The 27,113-nt window shown below is 35.5% G+C and overlaps 1 protein-coding gene and 1 long non-coding RNA gene across 2 annotated transcripts in view; one reads left to right on the forward strand and one right to left on the reverse strand.

The window, feature by feature from the left end:
• The window catches only part of LOC139436895 (uncharacterized), a 126,786-nt gene that overhangs the window by 76,733 nt on the left and 22,940 nt on the right, over positions 1–27,113 (forward strand). The window lies entirely within an intron of this gene.
• Positions 739–10,666, reverse strand: LOC101421801 (vomeronasal type-1 receptor 1-like). Its single transcript, XM_071209517.1, has 2 exons — positions 10,603–10,666; positions 739–1,697 (listed from the first exon to the last, which is right to left on the reverse strand). The coding sequence occupies exons 1-2, from the start codon at positions 10,664–10,666 to the stop codon at positions 739–741; spliced, it is 1,023 nt and encodes a 340-aa protein (XP_071065618.1).

The raw sequence follows: 27,113 nt of genomic DNA on the forward strand, positions 1-27,113 counted from the left end.
GCTGTGATTGCAGAAGTTACTGGAAATTAGCTATGTGGTAAGGCCAGAAGATTTCACACTAGGATGACAAGGAAAGGTATTCACAGGGAGGTACTTAAAAGGGCACTCTGTCACAAAGCCTCCTTAATGAGGGTGCTGAGGGGAAGTTGCTGGCTGCTAGGTGCTACCTTCTTCCATGTGCTCTGAAAACTGGGCTTTGGAGAAGGCTCCTCTGTTTAGCAGGAGTGGAGAAGTTGTATGCACTGCAGGAGCTGGTCACTTAGGAAGACACCTGGTCTTTAGATCCTGGGCACTGAAAAAGATCCCACCAATGCACAGCTAGTGTTAGGACTTTGCCAGCAATGCAGGAGAAGGGCCTTGGAGAAGCTGCCCAGCAGCAGGAGTTAGCTGGGCCCTGGGGAAGTCGAGGGCAGTGCAGGAAACTTTCTGGTGTCCATGGCAGCCAAAGCACAGTGATTTTTTTCTATATCCTCAAGCTTGGTAACCTCTTTCATTATATTTTCTCAAGAAGACTATGAATATCTCCCTTGAAGAATATAACAAATTTAGATGAAGTTATCACTATGTAATTACTATCATAATGCTTATTTAATGGCTACTGAATAAGATCCATGATGGTATTGATAAGGGGTCTTTTAAATGCATGTAATCATAATCTTGTCACCCGTGGCTGGCATTTAATCATTACCCAGAAATTAGAAGAGTATAACTGATTTCTCTGAAGAAAAGAGGAGACACTTACATGTGTGAACAGATTGGGAAAATGTTTTTTTTCCTCTCCCAGCAAAAAGAACAGAACTGTAAGACTCGAGTGTCCCTGCTGATGAGCAAAAAGGAGCTGAATGTTGGGAAACATGAAGCCAAAAGCATGGACATGGTTACCAACCACAGGCCTGGATTTACACGGACAGAAATATAGAATGTCAAAATAGAAGAGAGAAAGTAAAAGGAGACAAAGGAGCTCACCAGGATCAGGATTGTGTGTGTGGCTCGGGCCTCATGGGAAGGTTTAGGTGAGAGACTGTTGCTGTGAATGTGTTGAATTCGCTGCTTGTGCCTTTGCAGGAAAAGGACCATGGAGCCACTAGCCCAGAGCATGAGGCCCAAACATATAATGTCAACAAAGGAAAACAAGACAGCATGTAGTTCATGCATAAAGTTTTCAGGAATCAGGGTGGAGCATAAACCGTAACTTCTTTTCACACTTACATTCCTGCTGTTTAGTGACCCAGATATTTTCAAAGGAACTATGATATTTAACAAGAGATGCAGGATCCAGATAAGGAAACAGAAGAAACCAATGTACCTTGGGGATCTAACTTTGAGCTCCAACCACCTAGAGTTACTGGGAGAAAGCTTAATGGACTGGAAGATGCTCAGGAGGCAGGTGGTGCTGAGGGAAACTCCCCTGCCCACTCGGTGAAGGTAAAAGACAAGCTTACATCCAGCATCACCCAGGAAATACTTCAATGCAAATGCTGCTACTGTCTGAGGGATCCCTTTGGATAAGAGCACCAAGAGGTTGGCCAACACCATTTGATTGAGAATCAAGTCTGTGGGTCTCACCTTGTGTCCAGTGAGCAACATGGAGCTATAAAGACAAAGGAGGGAAGAATTTCCCAGGATTCCGACTCCTGTCTGGATGAGGAAGATAATCTTCATTTTGACGTTAGCACCACCAATCACATCATAGATTTCTAGGAAATGCGTAATTTAATTAGATTCAGAGGAATAAACAGAGGAGCAAAAACATGAAAAAATCATTCCCGTAATTTCTAATGTCACATAGTTTTCCACTTTATATTGACACTAAGAATATGTGCTTATGTTTGCTAAGATTAACTGAAGTGTTAAAAAAAAGGTCATGGGGTGATAATAGAATATCCACAAAATGTACTTCTTTAAATCATTACTCTAAATGAACATAGTCTCCCTTCCCTGAAATAGGATTATCCCCTGGATATGTTCTTATGTTTGTAGAAAAGAAAAAGAGGGAGGAGGAAGAGAGTAAATGCCACCATTGTAATTCTAAAACATGTTGAGGAATTTGAACCCAGTTCCTCTGAGATTAGTGAGCCACTGGGATATTAAACATCTTGCTGATACATTAAGACATAGAATATATAGATATTATCCTTATATTAGCTTCCCTTGCATCTTTTAGATTTCCTAAAAAAAAGATTACTTTCATTCCATAATTTAACTTCATTTAATCACTAAAACCCACTTCAAAATCTCCAGTGAGAAAGCTGCAGGGTAATTGATTGATAAACACCAGCAGCTTGACATGATTCACAGGGGCTTAAGAAGGATGTCTGGCTTTTCTTATTATTTGGTTGACTCCTTGTCTGTGGATTTGTCTGTTTTTTTGTTTTCTTGTCTTTCCTTCCCTTTTACCCCCTCCTTTTAAAATTAGGTGCTGTTGGTTTGTTTCCTGTTTGTTGTGTTTCCTCTTCCTCAGTTTCCTCTTTTATGTGTGTACTGATTTTGGCTACTAAAACAACTTCTTTTCCTTCCTACATCTTTCTATCCTACAAAGATAGGATACTCTGACATTCCACTTCTCTTTGTTTAGCCCCCAATTTTTTTTCTGGTTTTTAATTTCTAAACTCCTATTCTATTCTATTCTGTTTTCTATCTTTTATTAACTCTTTCTGTTATTGTCCTTTCTTTTCTGTTTCCCTCTCTCCTTATCACAGTCTCCTTTTAATTCATACTATATTCTTCTCCATACTGAGCTTCCCATTTCATTGTATGTACACCACTTTTTTATTCCTATAACTCTACACTGCTTACTTGGGTTTAATATTCATTCTCCTAGGTCTTACATGGTTCTTCTGGTAACATTTACTATCAGTACTTTTATACTTTTCTTTTCTTACCTTATTTGCTCTGTCTGGCCCTATTCAATTTCCTTCAAGGGAACTTAGACAACAACAAGGAAATAGGATAAGAAGAACAAAGTGTCAAAGAGAACACTTAACACACACCCACAAAAACATCAAATAAACCCAAGACTAGAGGGAGAAGCTAATCAATTGAGCAAACCCATCAAGATAAAATGATGGTCAGGCAGCAACAAAAAATTACTAACCATACCAATAATAAGGAAGACAAGGCCCAGTCCAATGAACAAATTAAAAACCAGGAGGAGGAGCAGAACATTCAGCAACTAATCAAAGCTGTCCAAATAAATATCATGGGCCAACTTATTGAAGTGAGGGAAGAGATTAAGGATATTAAGAAACACTTGGAAAGCATACATAAGAAATTGTGAACATAACACAAAAAGATAACAGATGTAATGCTGATGAATGGGGCAGTCCAAGAAATAAAAAAATACACTCTCAGCAAATAACACCAGATTTGAACAGGAAGAAGAAAGAATTAGTGATGTGGAAGCCAGTACATCTGAAATCAAACAGATAGTAGAATTGATAGAAAAAAAAGGTAGAAAAAATCTACCAGGGACTTAGGGGCCTGAATGAAAATGCAAAATGCACAAACATACATATTATAGTTATCCCAGAAGGACAGAAGGGGAGTTGGAGGAAATAACGGCTGAAAACCTCCCAAACCTATTGATGGAGATGGATGTACATGTCCAGGAAATGCAGCACACCCCAAACAGTACAAATCTCTATGAGTCTACTCCAAGACAGGCACTTTTCAAGTTATCCAGTGCTCAAGACAAACAGAAAATACTGAAAGCTGCAAGAGAAAAGAGTTCCACCTCATACAAGGGAAGCTCAATAAGATTAACTGCTGAAACTATGGAGGAAGGAAGGCAGTGGTATGACACAGTCAAGGTACTACAAGAAAAAAAAATCCAGCCAAAAATACTCTATCCAGCAGTATTGGCATTCAGAAATGCTGGAATGTTCAATATATTCACAGATAAACAGAATCTAAGAATGTATGCCAATAAGAAACATGCCCTTCAAGAAATACTAAAGGGAGTTCTGCATGTTGAAAGAAGAAAACAGGAGAGGTAGAGTTGGAGAAGAGTGTAAGAACAACAACAACAAAAAAGCGAAATAGAAAAAACATATGACATACACAAATCCAAAGAAAATATGGCTAATGTAAGTAATTCCTTGAAAGTAATATTACTGAATGTTAATGGATTAAAGTAATCAGTCAAGAGACACAGTTGGCCGAATGGATAATGAAATATGACCCATCAATATACTGTCTACAAGAAACCCACCTTAGACTTGGGATTTAAGGAAGCTGAAAGTGAATGATTGGAAAACAATCTTACAATCAAACAATAACCAAAAAAGGGCAGGAGTAGGTATATTAATATCAGGCAAAATAGACTTTAAATGCAAAACTATTGTGAGAGACAAAGCTGGACACTACATATTATTAAAAGGGGTAATCTTTCAAGAAGAAAGAACCATCATAAACATTTATGTACCTAACTAGGGTGCCTCAAAATATGTGAGGCAAACACTAGAAAAACTAAGTGGAGGAATAGATGCCTCTATGATTAGAGTGAGGGACCTTAATACACCATTATCACCATTAGAGTGAACAACTCAAAACAGAATCAGTAAATAAAGATTTTGTCTAATATATTAGAGGAGGTGGACCTAATAGACATATATAGAACACTGCACCCAGATACAGCAGGACATACATTTTTCTCAAGTACATATGGATCATTCTCCAAGATAGATCACATGCTAGACCAAAGGGAAACTCTCAATGAATTCAGAAAGATTAAATCATACAAAATAATTCCTCTGACCATGGTGGAAAGAAGCTGGAAATCTGCAAGGGCCTGAGAACCAGATTAGGCATGAATATATGGAAGTTAAACAACACACTCTTAAAAAGTGGGTCAAGGAGGAAATTTCAGAAGAAATCAGTAACTACCTTTAAAGTAATGAAAGTGGCAACACAAGATCTCAAAACTTATGGGATGCAGCAAAAGCTGTACTGAGGCAGAAATTCATAGCCATAAATTCATATATCAAAAAAAAAAAAAAAAAAGAATGAGCTAAAATTGAAGACCTAACTGCGCACTTGGAAGAATTAGTAAAAAAACAACAACAAACTAACCCCAAAGGAAGAAGAAAGAAAGAAATTACAAAGTTCAGAGTAGAACTAAATGAAATAGAAATAAGAAAGCACTAGAAAAATATACAAAGCAAAGAGCTAGTTCTTTGAGAATATTAGTGAAATTGACACTCCCTTAGCTAGAGTAACAGAAAAAGAGAGAAGATACAAATACACAAAATAAGAAATGAGATAGAGTATTTCACCACTGACCCCACAGAAATAAAGAGTATCATAAGAGGATACTTTATAAAACAATATGCCAACAAGAAGCACAATTTAGAGGAAATGGGCAAATTCCTAGGAACACGTAAGCAGCCTACATTGATGAAAGAAGAAATTGATAACCTCAACAAACCATTCACAAATAAAGAGATAGAATCAGTCATTAAAAACCTCTCAACTAAGAAAAGTCCTTGGCCAGATAGCTTCACAGGTGAATTCTACCAAACATGCAAGGATGGTTCATCATAAGAAATTCAGCCATATAATACACCATAGAAACAGATTGAAAGAAAAAAAATCACACGATCATATCTATAGATGAAGAAAAAGCATTTGACAAAATACAGCACAAGTTCTTAATAAAAACGGTGAGAAAGATAGGAACAGAAGGAAAATTTCTGAACATGATAAAAGGTATGTATGAAAAACCCACAGCTAACATCATTTACAATGGTGAAATCCTAAAATCTTTCCCTTTAAGATTATGAACAAGACAAGGATGCCCACTATCATTCATCCTATTTAACATTGTGTTAGGAGTACTTGCTCAAGAACTGAGGCAAGAACCGGGTGTAAAAGGCATCCAAATTGGAAATGAAGAAGTCAGAATTTCACTATTTGTAGATGACAAGATCCTATACATAGAAATCCCTGAGAAATATACAACAAAACTTCAAGAACTTATAAATGAATTCAGTAAAGTTGAAGGTTATAAGATCAATGCACAAAAATCAGTAGCATTTGTGCATGCCAATAATGATCAGCCTGAAGTGGAAATCAAGAAGAAAACACCATTTAAAATAGTAAATAAAAAAATCAAATACCTAGGAGTAAATTTAACTAAAGATGTAAAAGACTTATACACAGAAAACTACACAACACTGTCAAAGGAAGTCAAAGAAGACTTAAATAAATGGAAGTACATTCCCTGTTCATGGATAAGAACAGTAAATATCATTAAGATGTCTATCCCACCGTATGGATTTAATGCAATCCCTATAAAAATCAACACAGCATTTTTTAATGAACTGGAAAAACTATGAACATATTTGGAAGGGAAAGAGGCCTCACATAGCCAAAGACATATTGAAAAAGTAAAATGAAATTGGAGAAATCACACTACCTGACTTTAAATAATACTACAAAGCTATAGTGCTCAAAACAGTATGGTATTGGCACAGGGATAGACATATTTACCAATGGAACCAAATTGAGTGTTCTGATATGGATCCTCTCATGTAGAGTCATCTGATAACTGACAAGGCCACCAAGCCGACTCAACTGGGAGAGAATGGCCTCTTCAACAAATGGTGCCTGGAGAACTGGATATCCATATGGAAAAGAAAGAGAGGAATACCATCTCATATCTTATACAAAAATCAACTCAAGATGGATCAAAGATACAAATATAAGAGCCAAGACCTAAAAACTCTTGAAGTCAATGTAGGGAAGCAACTACAGGACCTTGTAATAGGAAATGGCTTCATGAACTTCACACCCAAAGCACATGCTATGAAAGAAAAAAATAGATAAATTGGACTTCCTCAAAATTAAAGCCTTTTGCACCTCAAAGGAATTTATCAAGAAAGTAAAGAGAAGCCTACCCAATGGGAGAAAATATTTGGTAATCATGTATCTGATAGGTGCCTAATATTGAGAATATATAAAGAAATCCTATATTCAAAATAAAAAGACAAAGAACACATTTAAAAATTGGGGAAGAGATTTGAAGAGACACTTCTCCAAAGTAGATATACAAATGGCTAAAAAGCACTTGAAAAGATGCTCAACCACACTAGCTAATAGGGAAAGGTAAAATTATACAGAAAAAGATTCTGTATATTTGGTAAGTAAGTGACATTTCCATATATAGAGAAATGTATTTATTTGACTTTAAAATACAGAGTATTGAACCTACATCCTTAGTGGAATATGTCTTTTCTTGGGCTTGTTTTATAAAAGTATGTTTACTACAATTGACAACATTCATTTCAGAGCATATTTCATGAACCTATATTGGAAGAATCTTACCTGAAATTGCTTTGGGTAGCTCTAGTGCTGTTATATAAAAGAGATTTATCTAAACTTAATTTTTACTTCTGCTTGGATTCCAGTAAATAGTATCTGTTATTAGAAGAACAGCTCTTTCTCATGATTATGTTTTATCTAGACTGCCAGGCCTATTAGTGATAAATCTTTCAACCATCTCTCCCACCCCTTCCACCCCCAATAAACAACAACCAAAAAACCCACCAATACATCCACATTATGTGATGAGAAGAAATGTAAAAATGTCCGCTGGGTTTTGTAGTTGGGATGAGATGGTTTTGTGATATAACATGATAATTGCTAATTTTTTCTAGGATTTTAATTTTTTTTCTAATATAGGGATACTTAAGAAAGTCTTTTCTGTGAAAATTAGAAAATTGTACTTCAAATAAAAACTAGAAGAGGGAAGACTTTAAAGGTAAGTTATCAGAAACCAGTGAGAAAGAGACTAATTCAAGGAAGGATATTAATATTTACCGTGCTGAGTTCCCAAGGAACCAATTTCCATATATATATAATATAATATATGTAAATATATGCAGAAACACATATGCACATATATGTGTGTGCTTAACAGTTTTTTTTAAAGTTCTAGGTAACATTAGGCTTATAGAAGAGCTGTAAAAATAGTAGAGCTCCAGTAGATCCTCCCCTAACCACCCCTTCTAAACACTTGTGATAATTATTATGTTAACCTTTTTAAAAATTATCTTTCTTTTTTTTCAAACATTTGTCCTAAATGATATTGCAGGGACAGATGCAGGACATTATATATCCTGCCATAACCCACTGAATGGACTGGAGGAGAGGGTAAACTACAATGTAAACTATAATCCATGTGGTGCAGCAGTGCTCCAAAATGTATTCACCAAATACAATGAATGTGCCACAATGATGAAAGAGGTTGTTGATGTGGGAGGAGTGGGGGGATGGGGTGTGGGGTATATGGGAACCTCATATTTTTTAATGTGACATTTTCTGTTATCTATGTATCTTTAAAAAAGACAATTAAAAAAAAGACTGTGAAAAAATAAGTTAGTGTATCAAAAACCTTTGAAAATGTGCCTACCCTTAGATGCAGTTAGTTATAAGAAAGGTGTGACTGTTCAAAAGTTAATCCATTCTTGTAGTTCACATACTGATTAAAGAAAATATATGTATTTTTCAGAATATGACACTGTTCTATTAAAAATGTCTATATATTTCTACCTCATTAGCAATATACATTTCCAGGGCAGAGACTTGCTTTATAAATGCAATTTCTCACTAAAGAAGTAGAGTTTCCTTAAAACATGGATGATGTTGTGTCTGGGCAGCAAATATTCAAGATAATTGTGGAATATTGTTAAACAAGGAAGCATTATTCAATAAAGGCTGCTGAGGTCATCTTTGTGGACAAAAGATTGAAATGGTATAGGATCCCACTTCACAAATGATCATACAAATTGGGATAAAATGAAAGTTTACTGCAAAGGCCTGAATTCTGTCAAATGAGTTATAATTCTGTCAAATGAGTTATAAAACCTATATATATATATATTTATAAAATGAAACAAGAAATGCATTTGTATTTTTGGAAGTTTACCAATCAATCTCATTATTTTGAGCATTGCTAAAGAGAATGAGGGCATCAATTACACTCCTTCCTTTGATATACAGTCTATAATTTTGGGTAAAGTAATAGAAAATAGGGAACATTCTTCATTACAGTGGTTTTATGGCTGATAAATGAAGGAATCCTAAGAGAATTACAATACAAATCGTAAAATAATAGATTCAACTAATTGTTCATAAAATAATAGATTCAACTAATGACCATCAGTGATGCTGACACAGTCCCTAAAAGGATAGTGGAAAAAATGATATTGGGTATAAAATATTATAGCACTAAGACACACTTAAATTTTTTAAAAACTATGTATTTTGAAACACTTTCAAACTTATGAAAGTTACACAAATAATACAAACCTCTTACAGAGAACTCCAACACATTCCCATCCTTCAGATACTCATATCCACCAATTTTAACATTTTGCCACATGTGCCAAATAATTCCATCTATCTATCCATCAGTCTATCAGTTCTTCACTCTATCCATCCATTTATCTGTCTGATGTCTATCCATTTATGAATCTGTTTTCTTAACACTTGAGTATAGGCTGTATACATCAGTCCATGAACACTCAATACTGCCATCTACATTTCCTAAGAATGAGGATATTCAATTATGTAACCAGCCTTAGTGCAGTTAAGAAATTTAACATTGATATAAAGCTTACAGTTCATATTCCATTTTTTCCATATGTCCATATGTCCCCAAAATGTCCTTCTTGACCCAAACTTCTCCCTTATTACCCCTATCCAGGACTGTATATTACATTTAATTGCCATTGTCATTTTAAAATCATGGGAATATATATGCAACATATACTTTCCCATGTTGACACTTGCCAAGAAGACTTTCCAGTGGGAAGAAAGATTCTTTCTTCTGCCAGCTGTAATTGTTGACTTTCTATAGGGAATTTTAAATTTCTGCTGTTTACTGTGGTTTTCAACTCTGTTTGGTTCCTTTCCATAGTTCCTATTTCTCTGTTAATAGTCTGTGTCAATCTCTTGTCATTCTGATTTCCTTCAGGTCTCAGCCCTTGTTTTCCTTTAGCAATATACATATTTAAGACCATTTTTAAAAAGTCTATGGCTGCTATGTCCAAGGTCTGGCCCTCCTCATTGATGATTTCCAATGCTTTGATCTTCTTTGCCAAAACCATCATTCCTGTTTCCTTGTATGTTTTGTAATCTTTCGCTGAAATTTGGACATTGTGGTATTTCAATGTGTGGGATTTGAACATTGTGGCATCTGTTCCACGAGCTTGTGTTCATCTATGGTTATGACCAAGCTTTCCTTGAGTGACAGGATAGAAGGAAAGCATGAAAGAAAGAAAGAGAGAAAGAGGAAGAAAGAAAGAGAGGAAGAAAGGATAGATGGAGAAAGGGAGGGAAGGAAGTAATGACAGGAAAAAAGAGAAAAGAAAACATCTTTCCCAGGTGCTTCTTCATAGGTTATCCATAACTGTGGAGGAGTGTTGTCATAGGCATGAGCATGTGGCCCCAGGAATTCCCTTATCTTCCTGATATGAATGTCCCTCTTCCCTAGGAACTAGGTTCCTCACAGTCTCAGGGAATGCACTATCTACCTTGTAGCCAGAAATTCCTGGTAGGATGACTTGAGTGCTCTCTAATAGCTTTCAGTAGATGAGTTACCTGAGCTGCATTCATCACTCGAAGCGTGTTCTGGGACCCCGAGACCCTCAGGCCTCATGTGCATGAGGGTTACTCTGCTTCCCCTGAAACTGGTCCAGTGATCAGCACTGGGAGCACAGGCTGGCTCTGTACCATGCCAGTGAGGAGTGGGGGATGGGGCCAGCCTGGGTGCCATGAGATCCTACGGCTCTTTAGATGCCTGCTTTGATTTGGCACAGGCCCTGTTACTGTAGGTTCTACAACTCCTTCTGAAGCTTTGATAAAGTTATTTCTGTAAGTTCAAAGATTTTTTTGGGGGGGATGCAAAACCCTGCAGCTTCTTACTTCACCAGGGTGGGTTTCACACTGTTCAATTTTAACATCAGCAAATGAGACACACTGACATCTGAGCAAGTTCTCAGCACTGTGTGTGAAGTGTGGAAAAAGAATGAATATGGATTTGATCAAAGCCCCTAGCTCCATTATAAATTTACTGGAAGTAAAGAAGAATGTATTAAATGACATCACATGGATGTGATGTGGGAAATTATACCAGACCTATGACCCAGTTATATCATCAGATAAATGACAAAAATAGGACAAGATGATAGGGAAAACCTTTATATTTAAAAAGAATTAACTGTGGGAATAGATGGAGTTAATAGCACATTATAGTGAGTAGTACTAATGCAGCTGGATTGTGGCTGAAAAGGACAGTCTAGGGATGTAAATGTCAACTGAAAGAAAGCTAGAGAATAATCTAGGAACTGAACTGAATAACAGAGTGAACCCAGAGGTGAATGAGAATTGTGGTTAATAGTACAAATATAAGAATTTCCTTCAGTGAACCAGACAGGTATACATCACAATTGCAGAGTGGTGAGCATGTGGAGAAGCATGGGAAAATACAATTAATGTAAACTATCAACTCTAGTTAACAGCAATACTGTGATATTCTTGCATTAATGTCAAAGATACGCTGTGATAATAGGGTGGTATGGGATACTATACCAAATATATGCCATAAACCATAGTTAGTGGTAACAGTCTGATGATATTATCCCATAATCTGTAACAAATGTTCCACAACAATGTGGTGTGTTGTTGGAGGGGTGTTGTATGTGAATTCCACACATGTGCATTATTGTTTGGTAAATTCACAGTTTCCCTAATAAAAACGTGTTTTAAAAAAGAATTAAGAGGGGAATGGATATGGCTTAAGCAATTGAGGGCCCACCTCCCACATGGGAGGTACCAGCTTTGGTTCTTGGTGCCTCTGGAAAAATCAAAACCAACACTAAACAAAAAACAAATGAAAAAAGCCAACTCAAGAAAGCCAGTGTGTCACAGTGATTGAGTGCTAGCTTCCCATATACAAGGTCCTGGGTTCAATCCCTGGACCCTGGTACATCAAGAAAATTAAAATAAAATGAAATAAAACAAAGCAAAATAAAATAAAATAAATTAAAGTAAAATAATAAAATAAAATGAAATAAAATAAACATATAATAAATACATAAAATGGTAGTAAATTTTTTTGATTTAAACAAATAAATTATGAAAAATAAAATTTTAAAGCCATTGGGAAAATTGAACCCTGCGTATATATTGAGTTACTATTATTTTCTAAGTGTGAAAATGCTATTGTATTTATCAGAATGAAAAAATCAGGAATGTAAATGAATGAATTTACCTAAGATAAATTAACTTGATGTATAGATTTTTTCAGCAAATGCAATAAATGTGCTACAATGACGAAAGAGGTTGTTGATGTCGGAGGAGTGTGGGGAGTGGGTGGTGGGGTATATGGGAACCTCTTATATTTTTTAATGTAACATTTTTGTGATCTATGTATCTTAAAAAAAAAGATAGTTAAAAGTTATATTAAGCATGTGATGCAAGTATTGAAAGTAAGCTAAAAACTTACCAGAAGTCATAAAAATCATTTTAAAATAAAATTAGAGACAAAATATATTTCTAGATAGAATGATTAAAAAAAAAACTATACATCAAGATAATTTATTTTAGATAAATTCATTCAAAATGCAAATGTTTCTGAATTTATTAATCACAAATTTTAAAGATCAAGAGAAATAAGAAATACTTAATGAAGGTCACTAGCATATATATCCAAACATACTACTCTGGTAAATAAAACAATAATTGGATTAATAGTAATGAGAGGAGCATCTGGAAAACAGACTGTTTTTACTTGTAATTACTTGTGAATATTGAATGCATAGGAGTATTAGTAAAGAAAATAATCTGTAATACTTATATAATAGTAGAGAAAATAGATTATTTAATAAATTGTAAAAAAAATAGATTGCAAATTGAGTTTAAAAAGCACAATATCTCCCACATACAAAAAGCAAAGATAATCTAATCAAACCTATACATTAAAACAAATAAATATTCTAGATTAAAGGAATAATAGGTTTTTAAATGGAATTGTGATCTGCAAGTCATTACAAAAGATCCAAAATATAAGCTAAATTTTTGGATGTATTTTTGTTCATAAAATAAAATAAAAATGAAATCAAAAGTTAAAATAATCTGAAAAATAATTTTAAATGTATAACATAAAAATGTAACTAATATTTTCTTTAGTTATACAAACCAGGCTGAGGTAATACTTAAAAAAATCTGGGCAAAGTTTATACACAGATAACTTCTGAGAAAACTGTAGTGCACACACTCACATTTTGTCATCAAACAGTATAATAATTTGTTAAAATATCATTGTGATTTCAAAATTTATCATTTCATTGCTCAGAGCTATTTAAAGAGGACTGAAAATTTAAAAATATTTCAGAACATTATGATTTGAGAATACCTAAAGATTTCTATACTTATTTTAAAATCATTTACACTTTTATCAGCCACAATTAACTACACAATTAACTACACAGGGGTATTTTTAGAACCTAAAATTTTTACTAGAGAGGTTACTGGTTTACAGAATAATCATGCAGAAAATACAGGATTCCCATACACCACAAAACCATTGACAACTTTCATTGGTGTGGAACATTTGTTACAATTGATGATGGCACATTTTAGTAATTGTATTTTAAAAAAATAGTAGTTACCTTTGTTACAAATGATGAAATATAATTAAAATAGTATTAGTATACTAATACATTAGGTGTCTTTTCCCCATATACCATACTATTATTAACACCTTACATTAGTGTTGTATATTTGTTATAATTCTTGAAAGAACATTCAGAAATGTTCTTGTACTATTAATTATATAGTCAATTGTCTACAATAAGATACATGGGTTATACAGTCCTGTGTTTTATCTTTCAATATTTATTCTAATGATAAATAGAATCTGAAGTTTCCCCTTTTGGCCACTTTAAGAATCTAAAATTCGGAGATTTTCCAGTGTACTCAAAGAAGGATTAATTGAAGAAAGGATGCTTTCCTTTTTCTATTTCTTAGATGTTATATTATATTAAATAAATAACCTTACAAAGTAAAACTTGCATTAAATTTTGGTGAGGAATGACTCTTGATGAACCCAAAACTTAACTATGTGAACAGAAGATGTGGCCTTTGTAATAGTATTCTAATATCCTTGAGGGTTTTGCATTTCAAGGATCAATTCAAACTGGTTTAAAGAGTGTCTGAAGAAAGTTAAGTCAGCTGTTAGGATCAAATATTGGTTAGCAAAAGGAGATTGTATGGTACATTTGAAAATTAATCAAAGTATTTCCCTTATACAGTAAGTAATTCCAACACAGAAAATATATTCTAATATCATACATGCATGTATATGTTTTTAAAAATCCTCAGTAAATGTAATTATTTATATAACACTATAGGAAAATGAAAAAATAGGAAATACCTAGTGCAATGAAAATACAAAATATTATTGAAGCACAATTAGAGAATGTGAAAATCAAAGAAATAGAAATACTTTGAAAAAAGTTTATGAAATGAATTTAAGGCACCTATGAGGAGGTTAATTGACTTTGCATGAGAAATCACAAATGTGGTATTAATTAGACAACAAGCAGATCCTGGAAGTCCTAAATTTGTTCTCATTTCTGAATGCTTTGCTCCAGACAATCTGAAGAATCCACACATTCCCCCGATTACAGATTCTATGGGAAACAAAAAGAGTTCAATTGAGAAACTCTTGTTCTCCATAAAAGGGACAGGAAGATACCCATCCAAGAGTGTGTTGTCCAAGTGTAGAATTTTAGGACAAGCCATCTTATGCCTCCTAGATGACACAATAGAAACCTGTACTCATTCAGAATTATCTGAGATTATCTTGCTATTTGTAAACTAAGTCTTTCACTACTTTTTCTTGAGTCTTTCCTTTTCACTAAATAGAAAAGAAAGTTTCACCTCTTACACTGAAAAAAGAAATTTAAGTGAAATACTCCTACCAATTCAATTTGCAAATCATGCTCTGAGAAGACAAGAAAAAAGGCATATACCAACATTGCTACAAACACACTAAACATTCGGTCCAAAGATGCGTGTAAAATAGATTGTCTTATTGCTCTTCACTTCACGTGGCATGTAGCTCTTAGAGTGGACAGCAATGAGGGGCAGAGTCATTCAGAAGGGTTATGAAAGGAAACAGGGGGGAGAGACACCAGGCAGCCCGAAAGCACGTAAATGAGTGGGGCAGCAGAATCTGGATCCCTCAGGATGTATTCTTCCACCTCTCACAGCCAGTACTTGTGCTCCAACCCCACCAAGCTGGGTTGTTTTTACATATAATATTTCTCACTGAATTTTCAGAGATACAGTCTACAATTCAAAGAATGTGGCTTACCTTGGAATAGTGTTTATTTACCAAACTGACAGTTGATGTCAAGGCTGTGGCTCCAGGAGCAGCATCTGAGTTTATGATGGGCTCTGAATCCCAAGATAAAGCCTTTGGATTCCATGATCTCATCTTGCAACAAAAGTGATTATCATTTCACCTGTAATTGCAATGACAGCATCTACATGGGGACTTGAAATTATCTCTGGAAAAACATCTGCAGAGTGAGGAATTTACAGAAAGTTTTTAAGGTTGATTAGTAAAGTTATCCTTTGAGAATGACATAAATATCTTGAACAGAAAATTCTGGCATCTAGGACCCAAATTGGACCACAAAGTCCTGCAGTCTTTCCAGGAGGTCTTGAAGAGCAATTAATTTATGCTCAAACTGGAGAGACACCTCTTTTATTCCATCATACTAGTCTCTTTGAGGCACACAAAGTTTGATATTACTACAAAAGTTCTTCCTCCCTTCCTGCTTATGTAGCCTGATTCTGCCTTCAATTCATCCAACACAGTGAATAGAATTCCCAAGTTTAAAGGTGTTTGTCTTTATTTCTCAGAGATGACAAACCAAGTATCAAAAACTCAGTGGTTACAAACAGTAGACATATATTGTCCTACAGTACTGGAGGTCAGAATTCTGAAATCACGGTGTCAGAAGAGCTATGCTCCCTCAGAAACCTGAGGAAACTTCCCTTGCCTCTTCCATCTTCTGATTTTGGATGACAATCCTTGGCATTCCTTGTCCTGTAGATGCATCACTCTAATCTGTCTCCATCTTCAAGTGACCTACTTTTCCAGTATGGCCATGTCTCTTCTCCCAATCTTATAAGGACAGTCATATAGGACTAAGGGTCCACTCTAAGGGTCAGTCATATAGGGCTAAGGGTCCATTACCTCATCTTAACTAAGTACATGAGCAAAACCCTGTTTCCAAATAAGGTTATTTTTTAGGGTACTTGGGTGCTGCATTAAGTCATCTACCAGTTGTCTTGAAGGGAAGGTGATGCAGAACTTTACAGAATCAAAGACAGACAGAGAGATGAGAGAGGAGGTAAAGATGCGACCAGGGGACTCAACAGCTTCTGGAACTGAGAGCCTCAACCCTAGTTTCCCCTGATTAGCATTTTCATAGGCCATTAGTTGCAAAATAGTATCTGCAGCCTCTAAGTTATTGTAATCGAGGAATAAAGTCAGAGTAAGGTTTTTAGGTCCCTGTAATATTTTTTGGAATGACATTGGAGGCTGGCCTTTAACCTCAGTCTTTTCCCAGGCTCTTAAGTAACAGCATTGAGCTCCCATCCCACTAACTGATCCAAGGAAATGGGGATATTATGGGCTCTATTATGAGCAGCCTGAGTCTCTGCATGATCAGTCCACCAGGTTTTGAATTGTAAAAACTCTCCAGACCCTAGGGTGATGCGTGTTAATGCAGACCAGTCAGGTGGGCTCAACCTAGAGCCTTCAGCCAGCTCTTGCACAGTACCATAGATAAAGGAGAATTTGGACCATATTGTTGCATGGCTGCTTTTAACTCTTTCAAAATTTTAAATGGGAAGGGTTCTTGAGTGAACTCATAAACCCCATTTGGAGTTTGAGGATCAGCTCCAGGAGCTGCTCTTCCTCACACAGTGACCAGAAAGGCCATTTGAAGTGCCTCCAAGTCACCCTCCCTTCTAGCCTGTAAAATGCCTTCTTGTAAAGGTGGCAAATTTGGCTGTGCATCTCCAGGCATAGGAGGGGGAGGAGGTGTTGGGTGGGGGGAAAGTGACTTTCTAAAGTCAGTTAATGGCAGACCTGAAGGTAAAATAACTTTAGATTTAGTATAAGAAAATTCAGAGGAGGGAACTTCCTCACTTTCTCTATTTTCTTTTTTCTCTTACACATCTTCTGTTTGCAAAGGTTCCAAAACAGATTTAATTATAATCAAAGTGGGTCAAATAGTATTGGGGAGTGGAACACTCTGGACAAGTAATTTTTCTAACTCTTTACCCACTTTTTCCCAGTCTCTTAACTCTAAACTTCCTATTGCTAGGAACCATGAGCAATATTGTTCTATAACCTGTAAGAATTCCAAAATATTAGGCTCAGTGACCTTATCTCCTTTTGCTTTGAGAAGTTGTTTCAAGAGACATCCACATAGGTAATATTTTGGTGAACTGTTTCTGTTTCCCATCGTAACCCTGCAAAACACCCCAGAGTGTCCTTACTTACCAAGGACTTGGAAGGTTTTCTGTACCACTCAGGCCTTTACACTGTTACACCACCTTTTAGTTTCACTCCAAGTGAGACTTCTTCCTTTCAGGTCCCTGTTTGGTTGGCAGTTGCTTCTGTGTCAATACATGGTATCAAATGAGGCTGGAGCTTGGTCTAGAGATCCTCCCAACTACTTTTTATGAGGATTTTCACAAGCATGAATTCTTATTGTATATAAGAAGTTGGAGCTTCAGCTAAAGGGACTTTTTGGGATCTGTGCATCTGTCTTGTTCATGAGATATCTATTAATAGTTCATGAGAGATATTGAACAGTGGTTGTCTTACACTGCCTTTGTCTAGTTTTGGTAGCATAATGCTACTTTCACAGAATAAGTTGGGAAGCATTTTTTACTCTACATTTTTGGGGAATAGATTTTATAGAATTAGAATCATTTCTTCCTTAATTATTGGCAGAATTAACCACTGAAGCCATTTAAGCCTGCAGTTTGATTTGTAGGAAGACACCTACTTATAAATATAATTTAGTAAGTAAATACTGGTCTATACGGGTCATCTCCTTTTTCTGAAGTGACCTCTGAGTATTTGTGTTTTGCAAGGAATTTGTTCATTTCTTTAAAATTTCCCAAATTATTAAAGTTATCCTAACATTCCCTTATTGCTTTTTAATATTTGTAGATTCTATAGTGAAGTCTTCTCTCACTTCTGGTATTAGTAATTTGGGTATTCGCTCTTTCTTTCTTGGTGAAAATGTCTAGAGGTTTATCAATTTTACTGATCTTAAGATTTTGTGTTTGCTGCTTTTCCCTATAGTTTTTCTTTTTCTCTTTCTACAATTGATTTGCATTTTTGATCTTTTTAATATTCTTTCTTCTGCTTTCTTTGGGCTTCTCTTCTTTTTCCAGTTTCTTAAGGTGGAAACCAAGATCCCTGATATGAGAACTTCCCTTTTTTTCATGTATGTGTACTTATAGTTATAAATTCCCGACTAAGTACTGCTTTAATTTTTTCCCTCAAATTTTGATATGTTGGGCTTTCATTTCCATTCAGTTCAGAATTAAAATTCTTTCAAAGAGAAAAGGACTTTAAAATTGACAAAGAAAATTTGGGAAGGAGATGTGGTTCAAGCAATTGAGATCCCACCTGCCACATTGGGGGTCCCGGGTTCTGTTCCTGGTGCCTCCTGGAGAAGAGAAGCAAGACAGGGAGCTGGTGTTATGGGTAAGTTCAGCAAGCTGACTCAAGAAGGTGATGCACAAGCAGTCACAAAGAGATAAGGCAACAAGAGACACAACAAAGCAGAGAGCTGAGGTGGCTCAAAGATGGTCTCTCTCCCACATGGAGGGTCACAGGTTTGGTTCCCAGTGCCTCCTAATGAGGAGATGAGCAGACACAGAGTGCACACAGCATATGGACACAGAGAACAGACAGGGAGCACAAAACAATGAGGGGGAATAAATGAATAAAATAAATATTTTTTTAGAAAAGAATATGTATCCTTGTTTTCCTTTTACAGATTATGCTGTGGATCATGTCTAAGAACTCATCATCTAGGCCTCAGTCCTGAAAATTTTCCTCATTATTATTTCCAAATATTTTATAGTTTTATAAAACTATATTTCCAATGGTGATTTTTTGTTAATTGTTTTATAAGTTAAGAGGTCCAAGTTGAGACTATCATGGGTTTTGTTTATTTCTTTTTCTATGGATCTACTACAGCTCTTGGACTATATGTAGAAAGGGTTATCCTGACAACTTTCATTTGCTCTTGTTGATTTGTGACTGCTGCAAATGCATATTTGTATTGGTCTGTTTCTGGATTCTTTATTCGGTGCCATTCATCTCTATGTTTATCCCTTGGACAGTACTGCATGGTCCAATTTACTCTAGCTGTATAGTAAGTCTTAACAGCAGGCAGAGTGATTCCTCACAATTTACTCTTTCAAAAATTATCTCAAGTATTTCAAGCCCTTATAACTTTGATATCAATTTTAAAGATTTATTTATTTATTTCTCTCCCCTTCCCCCCCATTTGTCTTTTCTCTTTGTCTATTTGCTGCATCTTCTTCTTTATCCGCTTCTGTTGTTTTCAGCGGCATGGGAATTTGTGTTTCTTTTTTGTTGCGCCATCTTGTTTTGTCAGCCTCCATGTGTGCAGCACTATTCCTGGGCAGGCTGCACTTTCTTTTGCACTGGGTGGCTTTCCTTATGGGGCGCACTCCTTGTGCATGGGGCTCCCCTACGTGGGGGACACCACTGTGTGGCATGGTACTCCTTGCGGGCATCAGGACTGCACATGGGCCAGCTCCACATGGGTCAAGGAGGCCCGGGGTTTGAACTGTGGACCTCCCATGTGGTAGATGGATGCCCAATCTCTGGGCCAAGTCTGCTTCCCTGATATCAATTTTAGAATGTATATGCCCAGATTTACAAAAATCTTGCTGACACATTTTTCTTTTATTTCATTTTTGAATTTCTAAAATTTACAAATACCATGTAACCAACAAGCAACAACTCTCCCTTCTCCCATCTCCAGGCCCTATTTCCTGTCTCTATGAATTTCCAGATATGTCATAACAATGGAATCATAGAATCTTTCTCCTTATGTGCTTTGCTTATTCCATTCAGCAAAACATTTTCAAGGATCACCCATGCTGTAATATATACCTTATCTTTATTCCTTTTTATGGCCAGTTTTCCATTGCATGTATGTACCAGAGTTTGTTTACACTTCCATCTTTGTATGCATGAGTGTGATTTATACATTCATCTTTTGATGGATACAGGGTGTATAAACATTTTGGCTATTGTGAATAATGCTTCTATGAACATTGGTGTACAAGCATTTGTTTGAGTCTCAGTTTTCAATTTCTTTGGGTATATGCCTAGGAGTAGACTTTCCAAATCATATGGAAATTCTATATTTAACTTTTTGAGGAACCACCATACATCTTTCCACTGTGGCTTCACCATTTTGCTTTCCCACAAGCAATGCATGGGATTCCAATTTATTTACATCCTCATATTTTCCCTTTTAATAAAATAGTAGCCATTCTAATGGGTACAAAGTTTATCTTCATTGATTTTTAAAAATAAATATTCATGCTCTCAACTTTCTGGGCCCCTGTATCCTCCATTGCTCTCCTCTCCTTCCTCTACAATTTTCTCCATCCTTGGTGTTGGAGATTTTTACCTGAAGGGTATCTGGAATGAAAGAAAGAGAAAAGTAGAGAGTGAAACAAAGAAAGAAAGAAAGAAAGAGAGAGCTGGGATCTGGGGGTCTGCGAGTAGTCACTCCTCAGACAACTTTATTTTCTACATGTGGCATTATATATACTCAAACTATTGAGATAACAAGCAGTGTAACTACCCATTAACAAGACTCGTAAATTAAAGAACTTATCTCAAAGTACAAAGATTTAGTATTCCTTTCAAACTGCAAAGTGTGTTTGCTCATATTTCTCTCTGCCCTGGACAGCTGTGTGCTGTTGACTCAAAAGGCTTAATTGCTGCATTCCTATGTTAAAAGTGTAGCCATGGAAACAGCACATCTCCCTTTGCGAGACCACCATGCCTCAGTTTCCAACATTTCCCCCTTTTTGTTTTAGTCAAGGTGACCATGCCTGTCTTAGGTTGCCCTTCTTTCAAGAGTCTTACCCGTCATTGACTACCAGCCAGGCTCTTTGACTTGAGGAAATTATTGAAGTGCTTTGCTAGCAACAGATTATTTGCGTGTTCCATGGCTGTTATGCTTGCAGTTTTCTTTGAAAGCACTGTCCAGCACAGGTGAAAATCATGAGCAACAGAACAAATATGATTAGCCCTATTCCTAAAGCTGACAGGAAATGGTATGATTTCCACCAATTAACTGGGTTAAATTTTGTAATACATGAAATCATGTTTGAAAAAATATCCTTATCATTGGCCACATGAATTTGATTGAGACATTTCTAATATTTTTCTTTGTAATTCGATTATTTCCAAAGAGATATTACTTTTATGGACTAGCAAATGATTCTTAATTTTTCTCCATTCTATATCAGATGAATTATAGGCAAGAGGAGTAATACAAAAGTTGCTTTCATTTTAATTACATTTCAATCCCCTTAAATTTAAATTATACAATTGATCTCCAATATGCAAAACAGCTGATTCAAAATCATTAACTCGATTATTTAAAGCTACCACAGCAGTAGCAGCAGCTGTAATGATTTCAACCAGTCCCAAAATGCTTATAATAAGCAGTCCAATAAAGCATCTAGTCCGTTTCAAGAATTCTTGTACCATATGTAGCAATAATTGACTTTCAGGAGACGACTGCCAAATCTGCATCATTCTCACAGGTATCCAGATGCCTTTTCTTCTTCTGGCCGTCACTATTGTTTCTCCATCCTGCAACACACTTTCTGATAGACATGTATACATGGCACCATTTTCATAAAACAATGAGTCATTCTTAAGAGTTATCTTACCAGTTATGAAAATAAATGGATCTTTAACACACGCTTTAAGATGTTATGTTTGATTAAGGGTTAAATACTGTTTTGTCTTATTTATATTTCCCAACCATTCATAAGTAGGTACAATCCCAAGAAATATTTTCTACAAATTCTTTTGTAGGTTGTGACTATGAGTGTCATTAGCCCAAGGGGCCAGTATCCATTTTCCTTTGTAATATTAACAGTTCCTGCCACAATAGCATAAGGAGAGGGCACACAGGCCCAAAGTCCATAGGCAGATACAAGCTGCAAGTTCACAGCTCCAGGATTTGTAAAGTTAATGTGATGCATGGCAGCAATTGCCACAGGTCTCAGTGAAGTATTTTATCCTCCAGCCATATTTCCACTTTTCCCCCTTTTTGTTTTAGTAAAGTCATGAATACAGTTCAGGTGGTTTTTTGTTGTATTACTCCCTGGAGCATTTGAATTGTGCATCTGAGGGCTCATTCTTCTCAAGAGCAGAAGGGATCTGATGTGACAGTCAATGGAGTAAGCATGAAGGAAGTTATGGGGGATGTCTATGAGCTGATGGCAAGTAACAGGCAGCCGGAACTGCTGGGCTAGGCACCACAAGATTTGGTACTCACGAAGTTTGTTTTTTCAGTGGAGCCACTTTTGCCTTTTTTCAGGTTTCAGTGGTAGGGCCCTGGATCTTCACAAAGGCATTTGCGTCAACAGTCCTAAAAGGGATGTTGGTGGAGTGGGCAGGGACATGACAGACAGTCACCTGTTACTACTAGCAGGTATCCCAGATGTTTTTTTCATAGATCTGAGGGCGATTTACAACAGTTCATTATTTCTGTCTTGCTTTTAGTATTTGCAATCCACCCCTGGATTGGGATGGCAGTCTTCAGAGTGACCAGACACTATTGGGTTAAATCTTCCACTTTTAGCAGGACCTCCTATGCTGCACACAATCACTTTTTTATATTGCATTTTTGGCCTCCTTCCAGAATTGTGATTAAGACTCAAGGGGTACTTGTTTAGATTTGCCTTTGCCACGAACTTCACCCAAAACCAATATTGGTGCTTGCCACATCCAATTCATAAGCTAAGTTAATGTCCATAATTTACTTTCCTTTTATTATTATTTAAAGCAGCTTGCTGGAGGTTTTCCTACTTCTGTGAAGGACTTGTCTCAATACATACAATGGTTTTAATATTTGAGTTAAATGAGGGATGAAAGATTTTTAGTATTTTAACATTACAAATTCTATTAACATGAGAAAACATTGTACTTTATTAATTATAGCAGAAAGTATAGTTTATCTTACCCAACCAAACAACATTTAAAAATTTGATAGAGCAGCAGGGACCTTGCAGCTTGTTCCAATTGTTTGCCTAGTTTAGGCTTTTAAGATACTATTGTCTCTGATGTTTCTTTTAATCTGAAAAAAAAAAAGGATTACTGGTTAATGTCATCAGTAGGGTTTCAGCTACAGATTTTTTTCTATGCAGCCAGATTATTATCACCATACCAGGAGAGATGGTTGGGCTATGCACACAGCCTTGAAAAGCAATGTAAAAGTCCTTTGTTGGGCTTTCCACAGATAGGGGAGTGCAGGCTGGCTTGACCTATCTAAGAAGACACTAAGTAAGTTTTAAAACAAAGTAATAGTGACACAGCTGGACATTAACTTCTTGCAACAAACTAGCAATATTTGGGATTGCTGCATAGTACAGTGTTGTTATTTTAATTTATGATGAGGTTGTTTCTGTGACACATACCTTTTTATAATAATTATAACCATAATTAACCACATTGTACTTCTGTTTAATATTATGCTAAAATATTGGTAAATTTATACACTTTTAAGTACTCATTTGAAATTTTTACTCATACAACTTTAATTAACAGAGGGTTAAAGTAAAAAAAACTGTTTATTTTGTAACACTTTAAAACACTTTCCATTTGACTTATAACATATTAAATAAACTTAACTATTACTTTAATTTTTCTTTCAAGGTAAAAGAACAAATCTCTTGTAATTAGTTTGGAATAAAAGGCTACTTTTCAGGATTTGATTTTGAGAAAGCAGGTTTGAATGTTATGTTCCTTTAAAAGAGATAAGACTTTTCCTTCTTGGAACATCAAGGAAATGATGAGGTTAAAGCACAAGCAGTTATTTTGATAAAACAGACTTTCTTTGTATACTGATTATTCAGGATAAAATCTTTTACCAAAACAGACTAATCACTTGAGAGACTTTGAGAAAGAACAAAATTTTTAACTTTGCGTCAGTATACTACTTGATACTAAACCTTTTAAAATTTTATAGATAGACCCATCAAATTTTATTTAACTTTAAATTTCTTTTCTATGAACCTTTTATACTTTCAGTATTCATTCAGGTTTTGTCTCATACTCTACTCTTTCCCAGTAATCAATCATTGTATCTTAAGACAAATCGTCTCCTGTTTCCTTAACAATAAAAACACATTCCATACATTCCACATATGTAAGTTACCGGGCAAACTTCTTACAATGTATAATTGCCATTAACACTAAAAATAATTGCTTGTTAAAATAATAAACTTTTTTTCACTTTAAATACTTAGTAGCATGCAATATTAGAAACAGTCCCCTAGAAGCAAGTTGTGAGTCTCTACCTTTTATTATTATTATTATTATTATTAATTCAGGTTTGTTTAATAATGAATTTTTGGAATTAGTCATTTAAACACTTTAATTTAAACAATGCTTCATTAAACTTCTTATAATTATTTATAACCATACAAACTATAATTATATTAAGACAAATTTTACCTTCACAGAACACATTTCCTTACTTAAAGTTATCACAATACCTTCTACAACTTGCCACATGCATGTAAGTTCCAAGAGTTTATGAAAATTAGCCACCCTACTTTAGGACAAAACACACCTTTTAGAAAAAACTTAATAAATTTCAGTCAGCATTCCCACAAACTTTTAACCTTCTTTAATATTCATTTAAGTTTTACATCCTTCATTTTATCCTGTGAAGAGAAATAAACTATTCATTTCAATCTAGGCAAGAATAACTTTTTATGAAAAGACTTATAGTAATTTTGTTAATCAAGACTTACAATTTTTATCATTTTAGCAATCTTATTAACATTTAAACTTATGTATTAATATAAGTGCTTATTTAATTTTTGGCCATTTGAATAGAGCTCTTTAAAAAATTTTTACTTATTATATTACCATCCAGAGGTATCATAATATACATTGACATTGAACAAACAGACAAACACAAAACAATTACTACACATTAACAGAAACATACAGTTTACAATTAACTCATAATTCTTACTTTCTTACTTTTTTGGTATAGCTGTTCTCAAGACCTCCATTATTTTATATCATAGATTTTACTGTATTTAATATTTCTTCTGGAATCCATGTTGCCTGTAACATGCAAGCTTGTACTTGGAAACATTTTTATTAGTTATCAGCAATCAGTTAAGATAACTTGAGCAGCATAAATGTAGCTAAGCTCTTATTTAGCAGTTTAGACAGACCGTTAACACACATTTTTGGATTATTACTCTGTAAGACTATACTGAGACTTGAAGTTCAGGAGTAAACTATTGATTTAAAACCGAAAATTTCTTTTTAAACCTTGATAAAAATTTTGCATAATTTTATTATCTTGGTTAAATAGACCCAATCAGAATTAGCATGGAAACAAAACAGAACACCAATGTTGCCTTGTTTTTCTCTTTTTTAAGTGGCTTAACTCTATTAACCCCCACTAGCCCACAGCTACATTGAGGGGTAGACAGCAGGGGGTTTGCATAGTTGCTGTCAGAATAGTTTCCTTATCTTAGTTAACACGTCAACAGAGAGTTTTCTAACAAGCTGATTTCACTAACAAGGACTTTATTTAGTATTCTTACCTGTTTTAAACCATTCAGTAGTTTAAAAGTTTTTGGCTCAGGATGAAACTTGACACCCCCTTGTAGATTATTTGTATCTGGTGGTATCACATGTAATGTTATGGGGAAAGCAGATAATTGTTTAACATAAGGCAAAGCATCGGCAACATCTGAAAACATTTCTAACTTAGGCTTAGTAACAGAAGGCAATTCAGTGGGTGCAGAGGGTTGTACTGGATACACAGAAGGTATTTCATTAGGACACTTCACTGAGCTTTTGTTGATGAAAGGACTAATACCAGGATGAGGGGAAAACTTGACGGTTCCCCATTCACCTCAAGCTCCTGTTCTTGTTCCAATTTAATTTCTCTTATTTCAAATTTACTTATGGGCTTAGAAAATATAGTAATTTCATCTTTCTCTCCTTCTTCAGACTGTAAAGGATCTAAGGCTGCCACTGTCTGGCGGCATAAGGCCCATACTGATAATGGAATGAATTCCCCTCTTTGATATGCTCCTCATAAAGCTTTCATTACACATTTCCACTGTTTCAATTTTAAAACATTATGCCCTTGAGGCTGAAACCAAACACAAAGCAAACAATTCTATTAACTCACAATTTTTTACAGGTACCCCTCTAGCTTTCAACAAAGTTTTTAACACTTGCAAATATGCTTCCACACGTCCCATTTGATTACCCATTACCCTGATGACTTCGTGGAAATGTTACTTAATCTTGAAGACTCGAGTCACTCTGCTTTGGACGTCGCACAAGACCCTTGATGAGGTCTTTTCCATGGTTCCCGATACTGATTTGGAAGCATCACTAACTTCTTTGGGCCCCACGTTGGGCACAAAATGTTGGAGATTTGGACCTGAAGGGTATTGGGAATGAAAGAGAGAGAGAGAGAGAGAGAGCTGGGATCAGGGGGGTCTGTGAGTAGTCACTCCTCAGACAACCTTATTTTCTACATGTGGCATTATATATACTCAAACTATCGAGATAACAAGCAGTGTAACTACCCATTAACAAGACTTGTAAAGTAAAGAACTTATCTCAAAGTACAAAGATTTAGTATTCCTTTCAAACTGCAAAGTGCGTTTGCTCATATTTCTCTCTGCCCTGGACAGCTCTGTGCTGTTGACTCAAAAGGCTTAATCAC

This window comes from Dasypus novemcinctus, chromosome 18 (assembly GCF_030445035.2).
Source record: "Dasypus novemcinctus isolate mDasNov1 chromosome 18, mDasNov1.1.hap2, whole genome shotgun sequence".
NCBI classification, from domain to species: domain Eukaryota; kingdom Metazoa; phylum Chordata; class Mammalia; order Cingulata; family Dasypodidae; genus Dasypus; species Dasypus novemcinctus.